At 47.9% G+C, this 14,880-nt stretch overlaps 1 protein-coding gene across 1 annotated transcript; it reads right to left on the reverse strand.

Moving 5' to 3' along the window:
• Positions 1-174: 174 nt before the first annotated feature.
• On the reverse strand, positions 175-13,635 carry SNX15 (sorting nexin 15). Its single transcript, XM_043927335.1, has 8 exons — positions 13,427-13,635; positions 8,134-8,169; positions 7,794-7,914; positions 5,019-5,134; positions 4,750-4,918; positions 4,293-4,436; positions 1,019-1,276; positions 175-731 (listed from the first exon to the last, which is right to left on the reverse strand). The coding sequence occupies exons 1-8, from the start codon at positions 13,523-13,525 to the stop codon at positions 637-639; spliced, it is 1,038 nt and encodes a 345-aa protein (XP_043783270.1). The 5' UTR covers positions 13,526-13,635; the 3' UTR covers positions 175-636.
• Positions 13,636-14,880: the final 1,245 nt, after the last annotated feature.

A 14,880-nucleotide genomic window follows, 5' to 3' on the forward strand; every position in this document is an offset into this window, starting at 1 on the left:
CCTTGAGGACTCTTCTCCCTGTTTTCTAGATCAGGGGTCAGCAAACTTTTTCTACAAAGAGCCAAAATAGTAGATAGTCTTGGATTTACAGGTCACAGGTCACAGCCCAATCACTCAGCCTTGCTGGTGTAGTGAGAAAGCAACGGTCGACAACAGTTAAATGAAAAAGCCTGGTTGTGTTCCAATAAACTTTTATTTTTTAGACACTTAAATTTCATTATAATTTTCACCTGTCACAGAATATTATTATTTTGGATTTTTTCAACTATTAAAAAAAAGTAAAAACTCTTCTAGTTCATGGGCCTTATAAAAAAAGGCAGTGGGGCATATCCAGCTGTGGGCAGTAGTTTGCAGACCCCGGTTCTAGATGGATAACAGACGGCTTACGGACCAGAGCTGCAGCCTCCCATATCAAGATAGAGACAGGCAGGCTCAGACGTGTGAGTCCCTGATTCCAAGGTGGCAGGTGTGGTCAGGGAGCTGAGAATTCATTATTTTTCTCATTCCTGGTCCAGTTACATACAGGAATGGCCAGGTATAGGACCACGTGATCAGGCACCAGGAAGAGAAGAGGGTGGCTGGCAGTGCTGGAGCCAGAGTCCTGGGAATGGGTCCACTCCCATCTCGGGGTGGGAGTTAGGGCAGATGCAGGTGCAGGATTTCCTCTGCCCGCTTCAGGTACTCGGCCGCCTTCTTCTTCACACCCTCTCGGCGGGCAGGTGATGGGTCACCTGGGAAGACAGAATGGCTCAGCAGGTACCTGGATTTAGAACCCCTGGTCTAGCTCCTTACTGTCCACAGAGCATCACCATGTGTCTTTCCCTGTTCCTTGGGAGTCAGATATATGCTCCCCATTTTACAAATAAGAAAACTGAGGCCGCAAGAGATAAAGCAGCAGCCCAAGGTTACACAACTGGTCAGTGAAGAGCAATTCTGATCCTTGTTTTTCACTTTCCTTTCCCTTCACTGCACCATCCAAGATCCCAGGCCTGACCCTCCAGCCTCCAGTCTTGCTCACCAGGAACTCCCTGGAGCAGGATGTGCACGCCATCCCGGTAGCCCTGCAAAGCGGCAGGGTAGGCGCCTGCCTTCTCGTCCCGTAGGGCCTGGGTGATGAGTTTTGTGGCTTGGCTCAGATAGGCAGGGGCGGGCTCTCCTTCCTCGTCGTCTTCCTCTGCTTGTCCACCTGGCTCCCAGGGTTCCTGGTCCAGTCTTCCAGATTCTGCCTCCAATGCTGCCAGCTCCCCTACGTGGGTAGGACTGGGTCCTGCACCTTCTGTAATCAGATATGGAGGACTCAGGTCAGACTGGCCTTCCTTTTCCCTGGGCCTGCTGCCCAACACCAGACCTCTCTGGCCCACCAACCTGTCCTGGGTTTCTCAGTGCCTGAGCAATCCAAAAGCCACTTGTGCATAGCACACTAGCCATGATCTATTTGGTTGGTGGAGTTTGTGTGCTTTTGTAAAAATAGTCTTACTTCCCTAATTCTTTGTTTATAGTGAGATATAGTTGATTTACAATATTATATGAGTTTCACATGTACAACATAGCCTAATACTTTCTTTGTGTGCATGCATGCTCAGTTGCGTCTGACACTTTTGAGACCCCATGGACTGTAGCCTGCCAGGCTCCTCTGTCCATGGGATTTTCCAGGCAAGAATACTGAAGTGGGTTGCCATTTCCTACTCCAGGGGATCTTCCCAACCCACAGGTCAAATCTGGGTGTCCTCTGTCTCCTGCATTGCAGGTGAGTCATCATTAACATTAATTTGCAAGCTCTGGGTCACTGGTTCTACTTCCCTCCTGACTACAACAAATTCAAGAATTTCCTCCACAAAATTTAATTGAAGGATGCTAGGCCAAGCATGCCAGGTCAAGGGTAGAAATGCTCCAAGCTTTGGAATCTTAGAATGATGGATCCAGAGAACCTCCAGGCTTTTTAAAGTCTTTCAATTTCAGCTGAGGCCCCAAATGGGAAGAATTGGGTGGAAGGTATTCACACATTCCAGACAGAAGGGCTCATATATCCTCTAGGACTGGCAAGGAGATGATGAAAGATTCCCTCTGTAGATTCCACAAAAGAAGGCTAGCAATCTGGTGAACCTTGGATGAAAAGGCCTTTAAAGGGAAGTACAGGACTAGGAACCACCACTGCACACCACTGGCCTGGAGAGGGAAGGGTAGGCCTCTCTAGAGCCCCACCAGAGGGACCCCATGTGGAGACCAGGGGCCTTATAGGAAGGTAAGGTGACATTTCACTTTCCAGTTGGACTATAGCCCTTCCTGTGTTGCTCATGAAGCAGAAGACAGAAGAGATCTTGGGACACCCTAGTACTTGAGTTCAAGAGCCTGGTGACGAAGAGAGAGAGATGAGCGCCAGCTCCTCACCTGGAGAATTCTGATGGTAAAATGTTGGCTGGATGACCCTACAAAGTGGGACAAGGACAGGAGGCAGCATCTGAGCAAAGTGCCCTTCCAGCTTGGTGGGGGCGAAGATTTAGGAGTTTTTCCATGGGTCGAGGGAATATCTTATGGGAGCTGCCTTTGAAGAGTCTTGCCAGGCTCTTGCCCAAGCACCTGGGCACTGGGCACCCCAGGAGGCTTGGCTGGGGCCAGGCATAGTGCCTGGATCCTGCCTCTCTGTAGCCAGGTTCATCAGCCACGGTGACATTACCCCTGCCTTTCTCCTCCAAGGGACATTCCTCACACCCTGGTTACCATGGCCAGGGGCCCAGCCACCAATCAGGCCCGAGTTGCGGGGGTAGGTACAGGGTAAGGCTGAAAACTGGATGAAAGACTTGAGGTCCTGATTTGGATCGGACATCAGAGTGAGAGAACTCAAGTGCCTGAAATGATCAGAAAGCTCAGGGCCTGCCCAAGAGATCACCAAAGGGTAAAGAAGGGAAGCCAACAAAACAGGCTGAAAAAGACAGCTGAGGAAGCCAAAATGAAACTGTCATGATGACCCGAAGTGCAATCGACCACTTCAACACCCGAGCTGCAGTAACAGCATAAACTCAGAGAATTTTAAAATGAAAAGATCCTGAGTCTCAGAGCTGGGGATTGTCAAGCTCCTGATCTGACAAAGAGCTCAGGACCAGGGCCTCCGTGGGGTGGGGTGGGGGGCCTTCCACATCTGTTGCCCTCACACGCCAGAGGCTGCCCTAGGGGCTTCCTCTGCTGTCCTTGGAGCCCAGACCTCACTGCCCTTCACCGACAGGATCTATAGCCTTCAGGATCTACAGCCAGACCCTGAGCCAGCCAGGAAACCTCCACCTCCGGCTCTGAGCGAAAGAAGTCAGGCCCTCTCAGGGCAGTGTGACACCCTGCTGGTTTCAAAGCGTTCTCAGGGAGGGGATCCACAGTGGGAAGTGGCTCACTTCCTCGACAGTTGCTCACTGTGCTGGGCTACCCAGCTGGCCAGGGCAGCAAAAGCACCTGGGAAGAGGCTGCTGCTGCTGCTAAGCCACTTCAGTCGTGTCCGATTCTGTGTGATCCCACAGACGGCAGCCCACCAGGCTCCCCTGTCCCTGGGATTCTCCAGGCAAGAACACTGGAGTGGGTTGCCATTTCCTTCTCCAATGTGTGAAAGTGAAAAGTGAAAGTGAAGTCGCTCAGTCGTGTCCGACTCTTAGCGACCCCATGGACCGCAGCCTACCAGGCTTCTCCATCCATGGGATTTTCCAGGCAAGAGTACTGGAGTGGGTGCCATTGCCTTCTCCGTGGGAAGGGGCAGTTCAGTTCAATTCAGTTCAGTCGCTCAGTCGTGTCCGACTCTTTGCGACCCCATGGACTGCAGCACGCCAGGCTTCCCTGTCCATCACCAACTCCCAGAGCTTACTCAAACTCATGTCCATCGCATCGGTGATGCCATCCAACCATCTCATCCTCTGTCGTCCCCTTCTCCTCCCACCTTCAATCCTTCCCAGCATCAGGGTCTTTTCCAATGAGTCAGTTCTTAGCATCAGGTGGCCAAAGTATTGGAGTTTCAGTTTTAGCATCAGTCCTTCCAATGAATATTCAGGACTGATTTCCTTTAAGATTGACTGGATGGATCTCCTTGCAGTCCAAGGGACTCTCAAGAGTCTTCTCCAACACCTTCCTTGGGAAGGGGCACTGCTTCTAATTCTCATCAAAGCTGCCTTTCACCCACAGTGGGGCACCTTTCTCTGATTTACACAGGCAAGGTGCAGCTGGGGGCTATGGCTGCCTCTGCCTCCCTACAGGTAAGGACCTCCTGCCCAGCTCCATCCCCTCACCCTACCCCCACCCAACTCGTCCCAACTTGTTACCTTCCTTGGAGAAGGGGTCAAACAGGGCAAGCTCAGCCTCGGTGAGGGGGCCTTGGGCAGGGGAACTGGATGCCTCCTCGGTGCTCCCACAGTTAAAGAGGAGATCCAAGGCCTCCTGAGCAGGGCTGGATGGTGGTGGGTCCGCTGAGGAATAGATCAGTGGGGTCATTCATGTCTGCTTTTATTATTATTTCCCAGCTTTCAAAATGTCATTACCCGCTCACTGAAGCCTTGCAGCAACCATGGGCATAGACAAATCCATTCTTAAGGTTTGTGCCCATTTTACAGATTAACAAACTATAGCCCTGAAAAGGAAAATGACCTGTGCAGAGTTCCTCAGCAGGATGGTGGTAGAGGAGTCGGGAATGGCTTTTCACTGAGGAGGGAGTGGTTCCCACCCCCCAAACATACAGGCTCTGGACCCTCTAGCCCTGGCTCGCTCTCCCGCCCCACATACCTGGCACCTCCAACTCCTCAAGGCCCCTTCTCTCTGCAGGAAGTGGCTGCGACAACCAAGTCTCATGCGGCTGGGTCCGGGGCTCGTCGGGCGGTGGTGTGGGAATCAGGGGCGGGGGAAGGATGTGCAGGTCTCTGGACACCTCGGAGGGCCGAGTCACCTCCCCACCCTGCACAAGAGAAAGACCAGCCGGGGGAGTCACAGGGGACGGCGTGCGGGCAGGTAAGCTTCCCAGGTGCTGAGGACCGGGGAAGAGCAGGTGCACATACCCGGAAGAACTCCTTGAGTTGGGGGCTGTTGTTGAGCGCGGGAATGTGCACAGTGAAGCGAAGCAGGTCCTCGGCCCCCTTTCGCCGCTCCTCAATCACCGAGGCTTCAAACCGGCCTGCACCCACCAGGACAAGGGACAAGGAGACAACAGTGACCCACGGGGACTTCTGGCCTCCAGGCCGCTTTTCCTGGTCCTGCCTGAGAGGATCTGAGCAGCCCACTGGCCCCCACCCCATTCTCTCAGAAATCTTCCTTGGCTCTGCCTGGGGTGAGGGTCTTGCAAAGAGGGACCTATCTCCCTATTCATCCATTTACCGGATGAGTATGGAGCACCTACTATGTGGTTAGTTCAGGAGGCGAATGAGAGCAAGTGAGGTCTCTGCCCTCATGGTTATTACATCCTAGACAGGGCGAAGCAGGCAACCAACAAGAAACAAATAATTTCAGATGGTTTCTGCCGGAGCCAGCGCACGAGATCCCACCCATGACAAGGTCATGAAGGAGAAAACCTGACAGGCAAGGCGGATCAGGTTTTCAGGGGTTTCAAAAAGGCCAGCTCACGAGATCCCACCAATGACAAGGTCACGAGGAGAAAGCCTGACAGGCAAGGCAGATCAGGTTTTCAGGGATTTCGAAAAGCTGCCCCCGGAGCTCACCTTAAAGATGATATCTGTCTTTCTGATGCTTGCTTCAATAGACTACTCCCTAATTTCTGTGACACAGGCAGAAGGCCTTCCCCGATCTCTTTCCAAATAAGAATCAATTTAGAACTTTAATCAATAAGTTTCCCGGTGGTGGTATTTTATGAGATTATCCAGAGTGAAAGGAGTGTTTTAATTTAAACTCCTTTGTTGGTATTTTAGTTTTAGTTTGTTTGGCAAATGCGTTATTGCCCTTGGTACTAATATGCATGATTGCTCATAATACCCTAATCATAAAATAGCATAAATAACCTGATCATATAAAGGCCCCAATAGACATAGAGCCCTTCGGGGAGTGAGGAAGCCCTATTAAGAAAACATAAGAAAAATTATTCTAAAGGTGGTTATTGGGTTGACGTTTGCTTGCTGTGTTTTGCTTGCTAAGTTTTTGCTTTTAATGTGCTACGGTTGTGTTATAGAAACCATTGTTAATATAGTTGAAGATCTAGAGAAATAAGAACTTAGCCCTAGTGTGGTAACAATGAGATGGTTGCTAATTGTCAGCCAGGAGTGCTAGGCAGAGGCTGCCTCACTGAAGCCGCAGAGTCTGTGTGGGGTAAACTTCTTAGATAAATGCAACTGACAACTTCTGCAGAAGGATTAATTTTTGTGTTAACAAGGTTATACTTCTACTCTGTACTGTTGCCCTATGAGACTGCTACCTTTCAGTTAAGGTCACCATAGAAACAGAAAATAGGTTTACATTCACCTGACCTGCATAAAATGTTAATAGGCCCCCAGGCCAGAAGATAATGTACAAGACCCTCATAAACAAAGAAGTATGCAGAAAACACCCTGGTTTCATGAAGGACAAGCTGATGTAATGTTAAACTATCTTCCCCTTGGAAATGTACTAACTTAGGGTATAAAAGCTACGGTAAAAAATAAAGCATGGCCAGACTCTGCTGCATCCCCTGTCTGGTCACTCTCTCTCTCTCTCTCCCTCCCAGACTTGGCCCTATCAAGGCTGGTCTCATATGTCTTCTATCTCTCGCCGACGCCGTTCATCCTGAGGGTACCCCCTGGATCCTGCCGAGGCTGGACCCCGGCCGGTTTCGATGTATTAGGGAGGAAAGTAAGACTCAGAGAGGAGAAGTGACTTGCCCAAGGTCACACAGAAAGTAGCCCCATGTTTACAGCTTCTCTGTTCTGTTCCAGGCATCATGTAGAGTTATTTAACTCTGAGCTAGTTACCGTGCTGCCAGGGGGAGTTATCCCACTGCCTGGCATAATTTGCTAGCGAGGACCTTTCACCTTGCTACAAAAGAACATCTCCTGTGAGTCCAGAGACACAAGTAACAGACCAGCCCTGTCTAGGAGAAATATAATATATGAGCCTCATATGTAATTTACAATTTTCTAGGAGCTGCATTTAAAAAAAAATAAAAAGAAACAGATTAAATTTTAATTATATATTCTACTTAACCCAGTATATCCAAAATAGTCTCATTTGAACATGTAATCAATATATCAACTACTGAGATAGTTTACATTGATTTTTCAGTGTATTCGGCCTGTACAACACATCTCAGTCCAGACGAGCCACATTTCTGGTGCCCCTCAGCCACAGGTGGTTCATGGCTGCTCTTTCTGGACAAGTGCAGGTCTAGAAGAAACACCAGCTTGTGGCTTGGAGTTCCAGCTCAAGCCCCTTCATCCTGAGCCTCAGTTTCCTCATCTTGAAAATGGGGCTAATGAGGACAGGAATTAATATTAAAGGGCTCGACACACAACAGGGCAGAGCCATTTCCCCATGTGTAAAATGAGACCGTCTCTAACGATGCCTGGGTCAGGAATGCCCTCCCTGGAGGAGGGCATGGCAACCCACTCCAGTATTCTTGCCTGGAGAATCCCATGGACAGAGGAGCCTGGCAGGCTTCAGTCTATGAGGTCGCAAAGAGTCGGATACAACTGAAGTGACTCAGCGCGCACACACACAAGGGCCCTTCCAGTGGTCTGAAACACATCTTTGCCGGGAGTTTCAGATCCCCTCCATCCAGCCCTCAGCAGCAAGTGTCCCCTTTGCTCAATGCTCCCTCCATCTTTGGCCTGAATGTCTGAATCAAGGCTCACCAAACACCTGGGCGCGGGGGAAGGCTGGAAACTCCTCGAGGCGGCGGAAGAGGTTGCGGTGGGTGTAGGCCAGGTCTCCATGCAGCTTTCGAAAGTCACTGTACCGCTTCCAGACCACCACCTAAGAGGGACACGTGACTTGACTGGGCTGAGCAATGGTGGGAAGCGGCCTTCCCCACCCCCAGCCTGGCTCCAGGCTGTGTGTGCATTAGGGCACAGCACCCCCTCCTCCCAGAGCCAGGGAGAAAGGGGGGCTGGTCTCCTGTACAGTTACTGGTGTCCCTTCACTGTTTTCAGATCTGGAATCGGGAGATGGTCCCCTTCCTCCCATGAGGCTCACCTCTTTGACATCCTCTGGGTCCTTCTTTGAGATGAACTGAGGAAGAAAGGCAAGAACCGGTGAGACTGACATCCATCGCCTGTAAAAGACGGCCCAGCTACCTCCCAGCCCCCTTCAGAAGAGCAGAGCCCTTCAGCCAGTGGTATCAAGGGGTCCTGGTTTAAGGCCTTGAGTATAACTTTGAGAAGTTTTTGTACCACGTACCTTAGTTTCTTCATCTGTCAAACTGTTACCGACCTGGGTCTTTGGACTCTTTAATCAACAGAAACTGATGAGGCTGGCTGAGAAAATCAGGCAAGGCTTTAATGGGACCCAAATGCAGCACAATGGGTGGAAAACAAGTGACAGGTACCCTTATTCGCTCTCTCCGAGGAGGGCTGGCTGGTTCCTTAAATGGGGCGAGGGTGGGGGCGGATCAGTGGTCTGGGCCCGAGGGGTGGCTTGAGTGATCAGCTCATCCCCCTGGTGGTTCAGTGTGCAGGGACCACGCACAGCGCCCTGCTTTTGCTCCAGGCGCCTCTGAAGCGGCAGTAGGTTTGTGGCCTTATTGTATCTCACAGTTCACAACTGCCTAGACTTATCATGCAGGCAGTTATTTTGAGTCCCTGATAGTTTCTTTCTTTTTATTTATTTTTTATTTTTTAATTTACTTTTATTAGTTGGAGGCTAATTACTTTACAATATTGTAGTGATTTTTGCCATACATTGACATGAATCAGCCATGGATTTACATGTGTTCCCCATCCTGATCCCTCCTGCCACCTCCCTCCCCATCCCATCCAGTTTCTTTCTTTTTAAAAAGTATCTGTCTATTCGGGCTTCCCTGGTGACACAGATAAGAAAGAATCTGCCTGCAATGCAGGAGACCCGGGTTTGGTCCCTGGCTCAGGAGGATCCCCTGGAGAAGGGAGTGGCTATCCACTCCAGTATTCTTGCCAGGAGAATTCCATGGACAGAGGAACTGGCGGGCTACAGTCCACGAGGACGCAGAGAGTTGGACATGACTGAGCAGCCAACACATACTTTTCTGTTTATGTATGTATTTACTTGGCTGCAGCAGGTCTTAGTTGCAGCACATGGAATCCTTTAGTTGTGGCATGTGGACTCTTAGTTAGTTGCTGCATGTGGGACCTAAATCCCTGACCAGGGATTGAACCTGGGCCCCCTGCACTGAAAGTGTGGAGTCTTAGCAAATAGGCCACCAGTGTGGGAAGTCCCATCCTTATAGTTTCTTTGTATTCTGTTTGTCTAGGTGCAAGTGTAAGTACGCCAGTACAGGGTCCCAGGTCGCAGCCAGTCTCAAAATGGGAGGATCCCTAAAGACCCATCTAGAGGACTCCATCCTCAACCCAGCTTTTATCTCACTTCCTTCAGAGGCTAAGTCCCTGCATTTCTTTCTGAAACCAAAGACCTCCAAGTTCTCTAAAGAATGAGGTTCTGTCCCAGGAGCCAGCCCTCCGTTCAAGGAGGAAGCCTCTGTGGGTGAATGCTCCTGGACACGGAAGTGAACACTCCTGGACACGGAAGTGAACACTCCTGGACACGGAAGAAAATTCACTGGGGTTGTGAAGAGCAGACTGGTGTCTGACACGGAAAAAAGACTCCATTTTCATTAGGGCATGCTCGTAAGAATTAAAAAAGAACACCCTACAGTTTGAAGTAACTCTGACAGTTTCCAAACATCTCCAGTTCATTATTTTACATCCTAGGGAGGCAGGTATGATTCACGTGCCCATTTAAAAGATGAGGAAATGGAGGCCTAGAGAGGGCTCGTGACCTGTGGGGGGACTGCTAGCATTGAAACCCTGGCCTTTGCTTTTTACAAGAGGCTTGCTAAAATATTTTGGGTAAAAGAAACTATATTGAAAAACCATTGTGGAATATGTCCTGTCAAAGGACTCCTTTCCAGAATATACAAAGAACTCCCGTGTGTGCGCTCAGTCACTCAAGCCGTGTCTGACTCTTAGCAACCCCATGGACTGTAACCCACAGGCTTCTCTGTCCATGGGATTTCCCAGGCAAGAATACTGTAGTGGGTTGCCATTTCCTTCCCCAAGGGATGTTCCCAACCCAGCGATTGAACCTTTATCTCCTACATTGGCAGGATTCCTTACTAACTAAGCCACCAGGGAAGCCAAAAGAATTCCTGTAGGTACATATATACACAGACTATAACTCAGCTATAAAAAAGAACAAAATAATGCCATTTGCAGTAACATGGGTGAACCGAAAGATGATCATACCAAGTGAAGTAAGTCAGAGAAAGGCAAATATTATGTGACATCACTCATATGTGGAATCTAATTTTTTTTAAAAGATGCAAATGGACTTATTTACAAAACAGAAATAGACTTACAGATATGGAAAACAAGCTTGTGGTTACTCAAGGGGAAATAGGGGAATAAATCAGGAGCTTAGGATGAACTAAGCTCCTGAACTATACACACACTACTATATATAAGATAGATAACCGACAAGGACATACTGTTTAGCACAGGGAACTCTACTTAATATTCTGTGATAGACTAAAAGAGAAAAGAACCTAAAAAAGAAAGAATATATGTATCTGTATAGCTAAATCACTTTGCTGAACACCTGAAACTAGCACAACATTGTAAATCAACTATACTTCAATAAAATTAATATAAAAACCAAACAAACAAGAAGGGGAAATCTTGCAGTTCATGTAAGAATTGTTGGAAACAAAGTATAGAAAATAGTAAATAAAAAAAGAACTTTCTGTAAATCAATATAAAAAAGACAAACAACCCAACTTTACAAAATGGACAAAATACTTAACAGGCAACTCCCACAAAAGATGTTTGAATGACCAAAAAGATAATGAAAATATGCTCATTAGTCATAAGAGAAATGCAAATTTTAATATCCCAGTGAAATACTACACACCCACCAAGAATGGTTAAAATGAAAGATGCTGATGATATCAAGTGTTGGTGAGAATGAGAGTATAAAATGGTACAACTACTTTGGAAAACTGGCAATTACTAGGAAAAGTTACACATATGCCCAGCAAATGACCCAGCAATGCCCAGGGACTCTTTTTTTCAACTCTTATTTATTATTGAATTATAGTTGATTTTGAACTTATTTTTGAACTGTGGTATTGGAGAAGATTCTTGACAGTCCCTTGGACTGCAAGGAGATTTAACCATTCAATCCTAAAGGAAATCAGTCCTGAATATTCACTGGAAGGACTCATGCTGAAGCGGAAACTGCAATACTTTGGCCACCTGATGTGAAGAACCGATTCATTGGAAAAGACCCTGATGCTGGGAAAGATTGAAGGCGGGAGGAGAAGGGGACAACAGAGGATAAGATGGTTGGATGGCATCACCAACTCGATGGACATGAGTTTGAGTAGGTTCCAGGAGTTGGTGATGGACAGGGAAGCCTGGCGTGCTGCAGTCCATGGGGTCGCAAAGAGTCAGACCTGACTAACTGACTGAACTAAGATAGTTGATTTACAATATTCAGGTATATACACATACATAAATAATCTTTTTCAGATTCTTTTCCATTAGAGTTTATTAGTTTATTACAAGATGGGATCCTGGTGGCTCAGACGGTAAAGAATGTGTCTGCAATGCAGGAGACCCGGGCTTGATCCCTGGCTGGGGAAGATCCCCGGAGAACGAAATGGCAACCCATTTTAGTATTCTTGCCTGGAGAATTCCATGGACAGGGGAGCTTGGCGAGCTATAGTCCATGGGGTAACAAAGAATCGGACACAACTGAGTGACTAATACTTCTTATTGCAAGATATCAACTATAGGGACTTTCCTGGCGGTCCAGTGGTTAAGACGCCAGGCTTCTATTGCAAAGGGCATGGATTTGATCCCTGGTCAGGGAACTAAGACCCCACATGCCTGGGGGTGAGGCAAAAAAAAAAAAAAGGTACTGCCTATAGTTCCCTGTGCTATACAGTAGGGCCTCGTTGCTCATCCTTTTTTTAAAAAATGATTTATTTATTTATTTTTGGTTATACTGGGTCTTCCTTGCTGGGTGTGGACTTTCTCTAGTTTTGGAGAGTAGGGGTTACTCCAGTTGTGGTGCACAGGCTTCTTTCACTGCAGAGCATGGTCTCTAGGGCACACAGGCTCAATGGAGCACTAGCAGCTGCTTTGTGGCATGTGGCATGTTCCCGGATCAGGGATCGAACTTGTCCCCTGCTTTGGCAGGCAGATTCTTAACCACTAGACCACCAGGGAAGCCCTAATCTATCTTATATATAGTAGTTTGTATCTGCTAATTCCAAACTCCTAATTTATTCCCCACCCCCCTTTCCTTATGGTAACCATGTTTGTTGTCTGTCAGTCTGTTCATTTTTAAATAAGTTGATTTGTATAATTTTTTTAGATTCCAGACATAAGTGATACCATATGGTATCTGTCTTGGGATTATCTTTTTATTTTCATTTTGTAATTTTTTTTTAATATTTGCATTTTTTAGATACAGGAATTACACAAAAGATTGGAGGAAAGACCATTTTAAACATCTAGGATTCTGCATTTAAATCATTTAGGAAGTCTTTACATTTCTGCTTTACTTTAATATCTATTAATGCACTAGTTTAATAGTTGCCTACTTCAAAACTGTAAAAATACAAAAACATTTACAGTGAAAAATCTTCCCCAATTAGTTCTTGTATGTCATTCTACAGATAATGTTATACTGTTTCTATTTTTAATTCCTTTCATGATATCCTGTCTCTATACACTTATAACGTTATCACTACATATATCAACTTTCCTCTTAATCTACTGACTTCCTGTTGTGTCTGTGAAGAGGCTTATTCCTTTACTTCTTTTGAAGTGTATGAATTTTTAGTCATACACAGGCATAATTTTTTGAAAAAATTTAAAGTAATTCAACTCCTTAAAGAGTTTTCATATAAAGATGAAACAAACCAATAGACAAAACTTACTCCAAGAGACTGGAGACCTAATCAATATTTCGGCTGAGCCAGAGTTTTCAGGTTAACTTAAAGAAATTTACAGCCTGACGCCAAGCTGCCTCGCATTGGGCGTGGACACCCACACCTCGCAGTCGGGGAACTGCCGGCACGCCCTTTTAAAAGAGCAGCGCCCTCCTGTGGCCCCGCCCCTTGATGGCTAAAGAAGTAAACTAAAGCCGGTTAACCACCATCCCCCCCCTTAAAGGGGAAATCCATTCTGTCGTCTAAAACGGGAGCTTCCAGCAGCGTCTTGCCTTAAAGTAAAACACGGCCCCGCTCTTGTTAAAAGGGTAAAGTTCCCGCTGGGCCCCACCCTACCTGCGCCGTCACTTTGTATTCAGTGTAGCCCTTGGGGTGGGTCCGGGGGTCGGAGACTGTGTAGTGTCGCAGGAAGTCGTCTTTCGCCTGCCGGGACATGGCAAACAAATTGGAGCGGAGCTGACAGCCGGCCTCCGCCTCCTCCACGCCGCCCCCGCCCCTACAGTTCAGTCTTCCCAGTCGCCGCCTCGCCCGGGCCTGCGCCCTTCATCTTACGGCCCAGGGAGCTGGTCGCAAGTGACAGTGCAATTCTCGGCCAGGCGCTTGGCCAAGGGAGCGTCTAAAAAGTTCTCGATGTTGGTAAAGCAGGAACCAAGTGATTCGGGGAAGGATTGGGGAAACTGGATCACTCAGGTCTGCTTAGAGACAAGCCCACCCCATGCGATGGTAAACCCTCATCACATATCGCCAAATGACTTCTTTGCTTCCCAATTCCCTTCTTTCATCCATTCCCCCAAATTTTATTGTGTTCAATATGTGCCAGACTGGCAAATTATTTCCCTGTCTCCTTCCCTAGGATTCGCTAAATTCACGTTTTCTGTAGGTAGGGGAACATAAAGAACTCCAGAGAAGTACAATGGTGACATGGGTTCTGAAGTCACACGCCTTACTAACTACAAGAGTTTCCCTTAACTACTCGAGCTGCAGCTTCTCATCTCTAGAATGGGGATGTTGATATAGAATCTACTGCAGTGGATGTTTCTCTTTTTCCTTTGTGGGTCTGTCCACCATTCACCCCTGCCTCTGTTAGCACCATAGAACCAGATCTTTGGAGGTAGTTCGCTAGTATGTGCAGCCCTCCAGCCTCTTAGCTCAGAATCCAAAGGTGCTAGCTCCTTTCCTTGCCCCAGGCTCCAATTGGGGGTCAGGGACTCCCTCCTGAAAGCCTTGACTCTTGAGTGAGGGACAGGCACAGTGCCTGGTGAGGGGACAACGTTGTTCCTAGAGTACAGCGTCGGCTGTGGGTTTGGCTGCCCAGCCTTTGGAGCTGTTCAGTCTCCATCGAGATGCCCTGAGTTCCCAGTATCTGTCCAAGAAAGGTTCTTTCTGCTGAAGGCAGTGATCTGTGTCTGGACAGCGCACCCAGGACCCTGACTGATTCCACCACCACCAGGCTGTGAAGCCTGGAGTAGCACGGGTGGCCACTCTTCTTACTGGAACTCAGATGAGTGGGTGCTATAACTTCAGAAACGCAAAGCAAACTCCCAAACCAGACTCTTGGGAACGTGGAAACAGGGTAGTTCATCCGGAGGTGTTTGTGAGGGGGCTGGGATGGGGTTGTGTCCCCTCTCACAGCATACACAGGGCTCCTCTGAGGACCCCTTTCTTGGTTGGGAAGACCCCTGGAGAAGGGAATGACTCCCCACTCCAGTATTCTTGCCTCAAGAATACCACGGACAGAAGAGCCTGGTGGGCTACAGTCCATAGGGTCACAAAGAGTCGAGACAGGACTG

The sequence above is a fragment of the Cervus elaphus genome, chromosome 2, assembly GCF_910594005.1.
Source record: "Cervus elaphus chromosome 2, mCerEla1.1, whole genome shotgun sequence".
Lineage (NCBI taxonomy): Eukaryota > Metazoa > Chordata > Mammalia > Artiodactyla > Cervidae > Cervus > Cervus elaphus.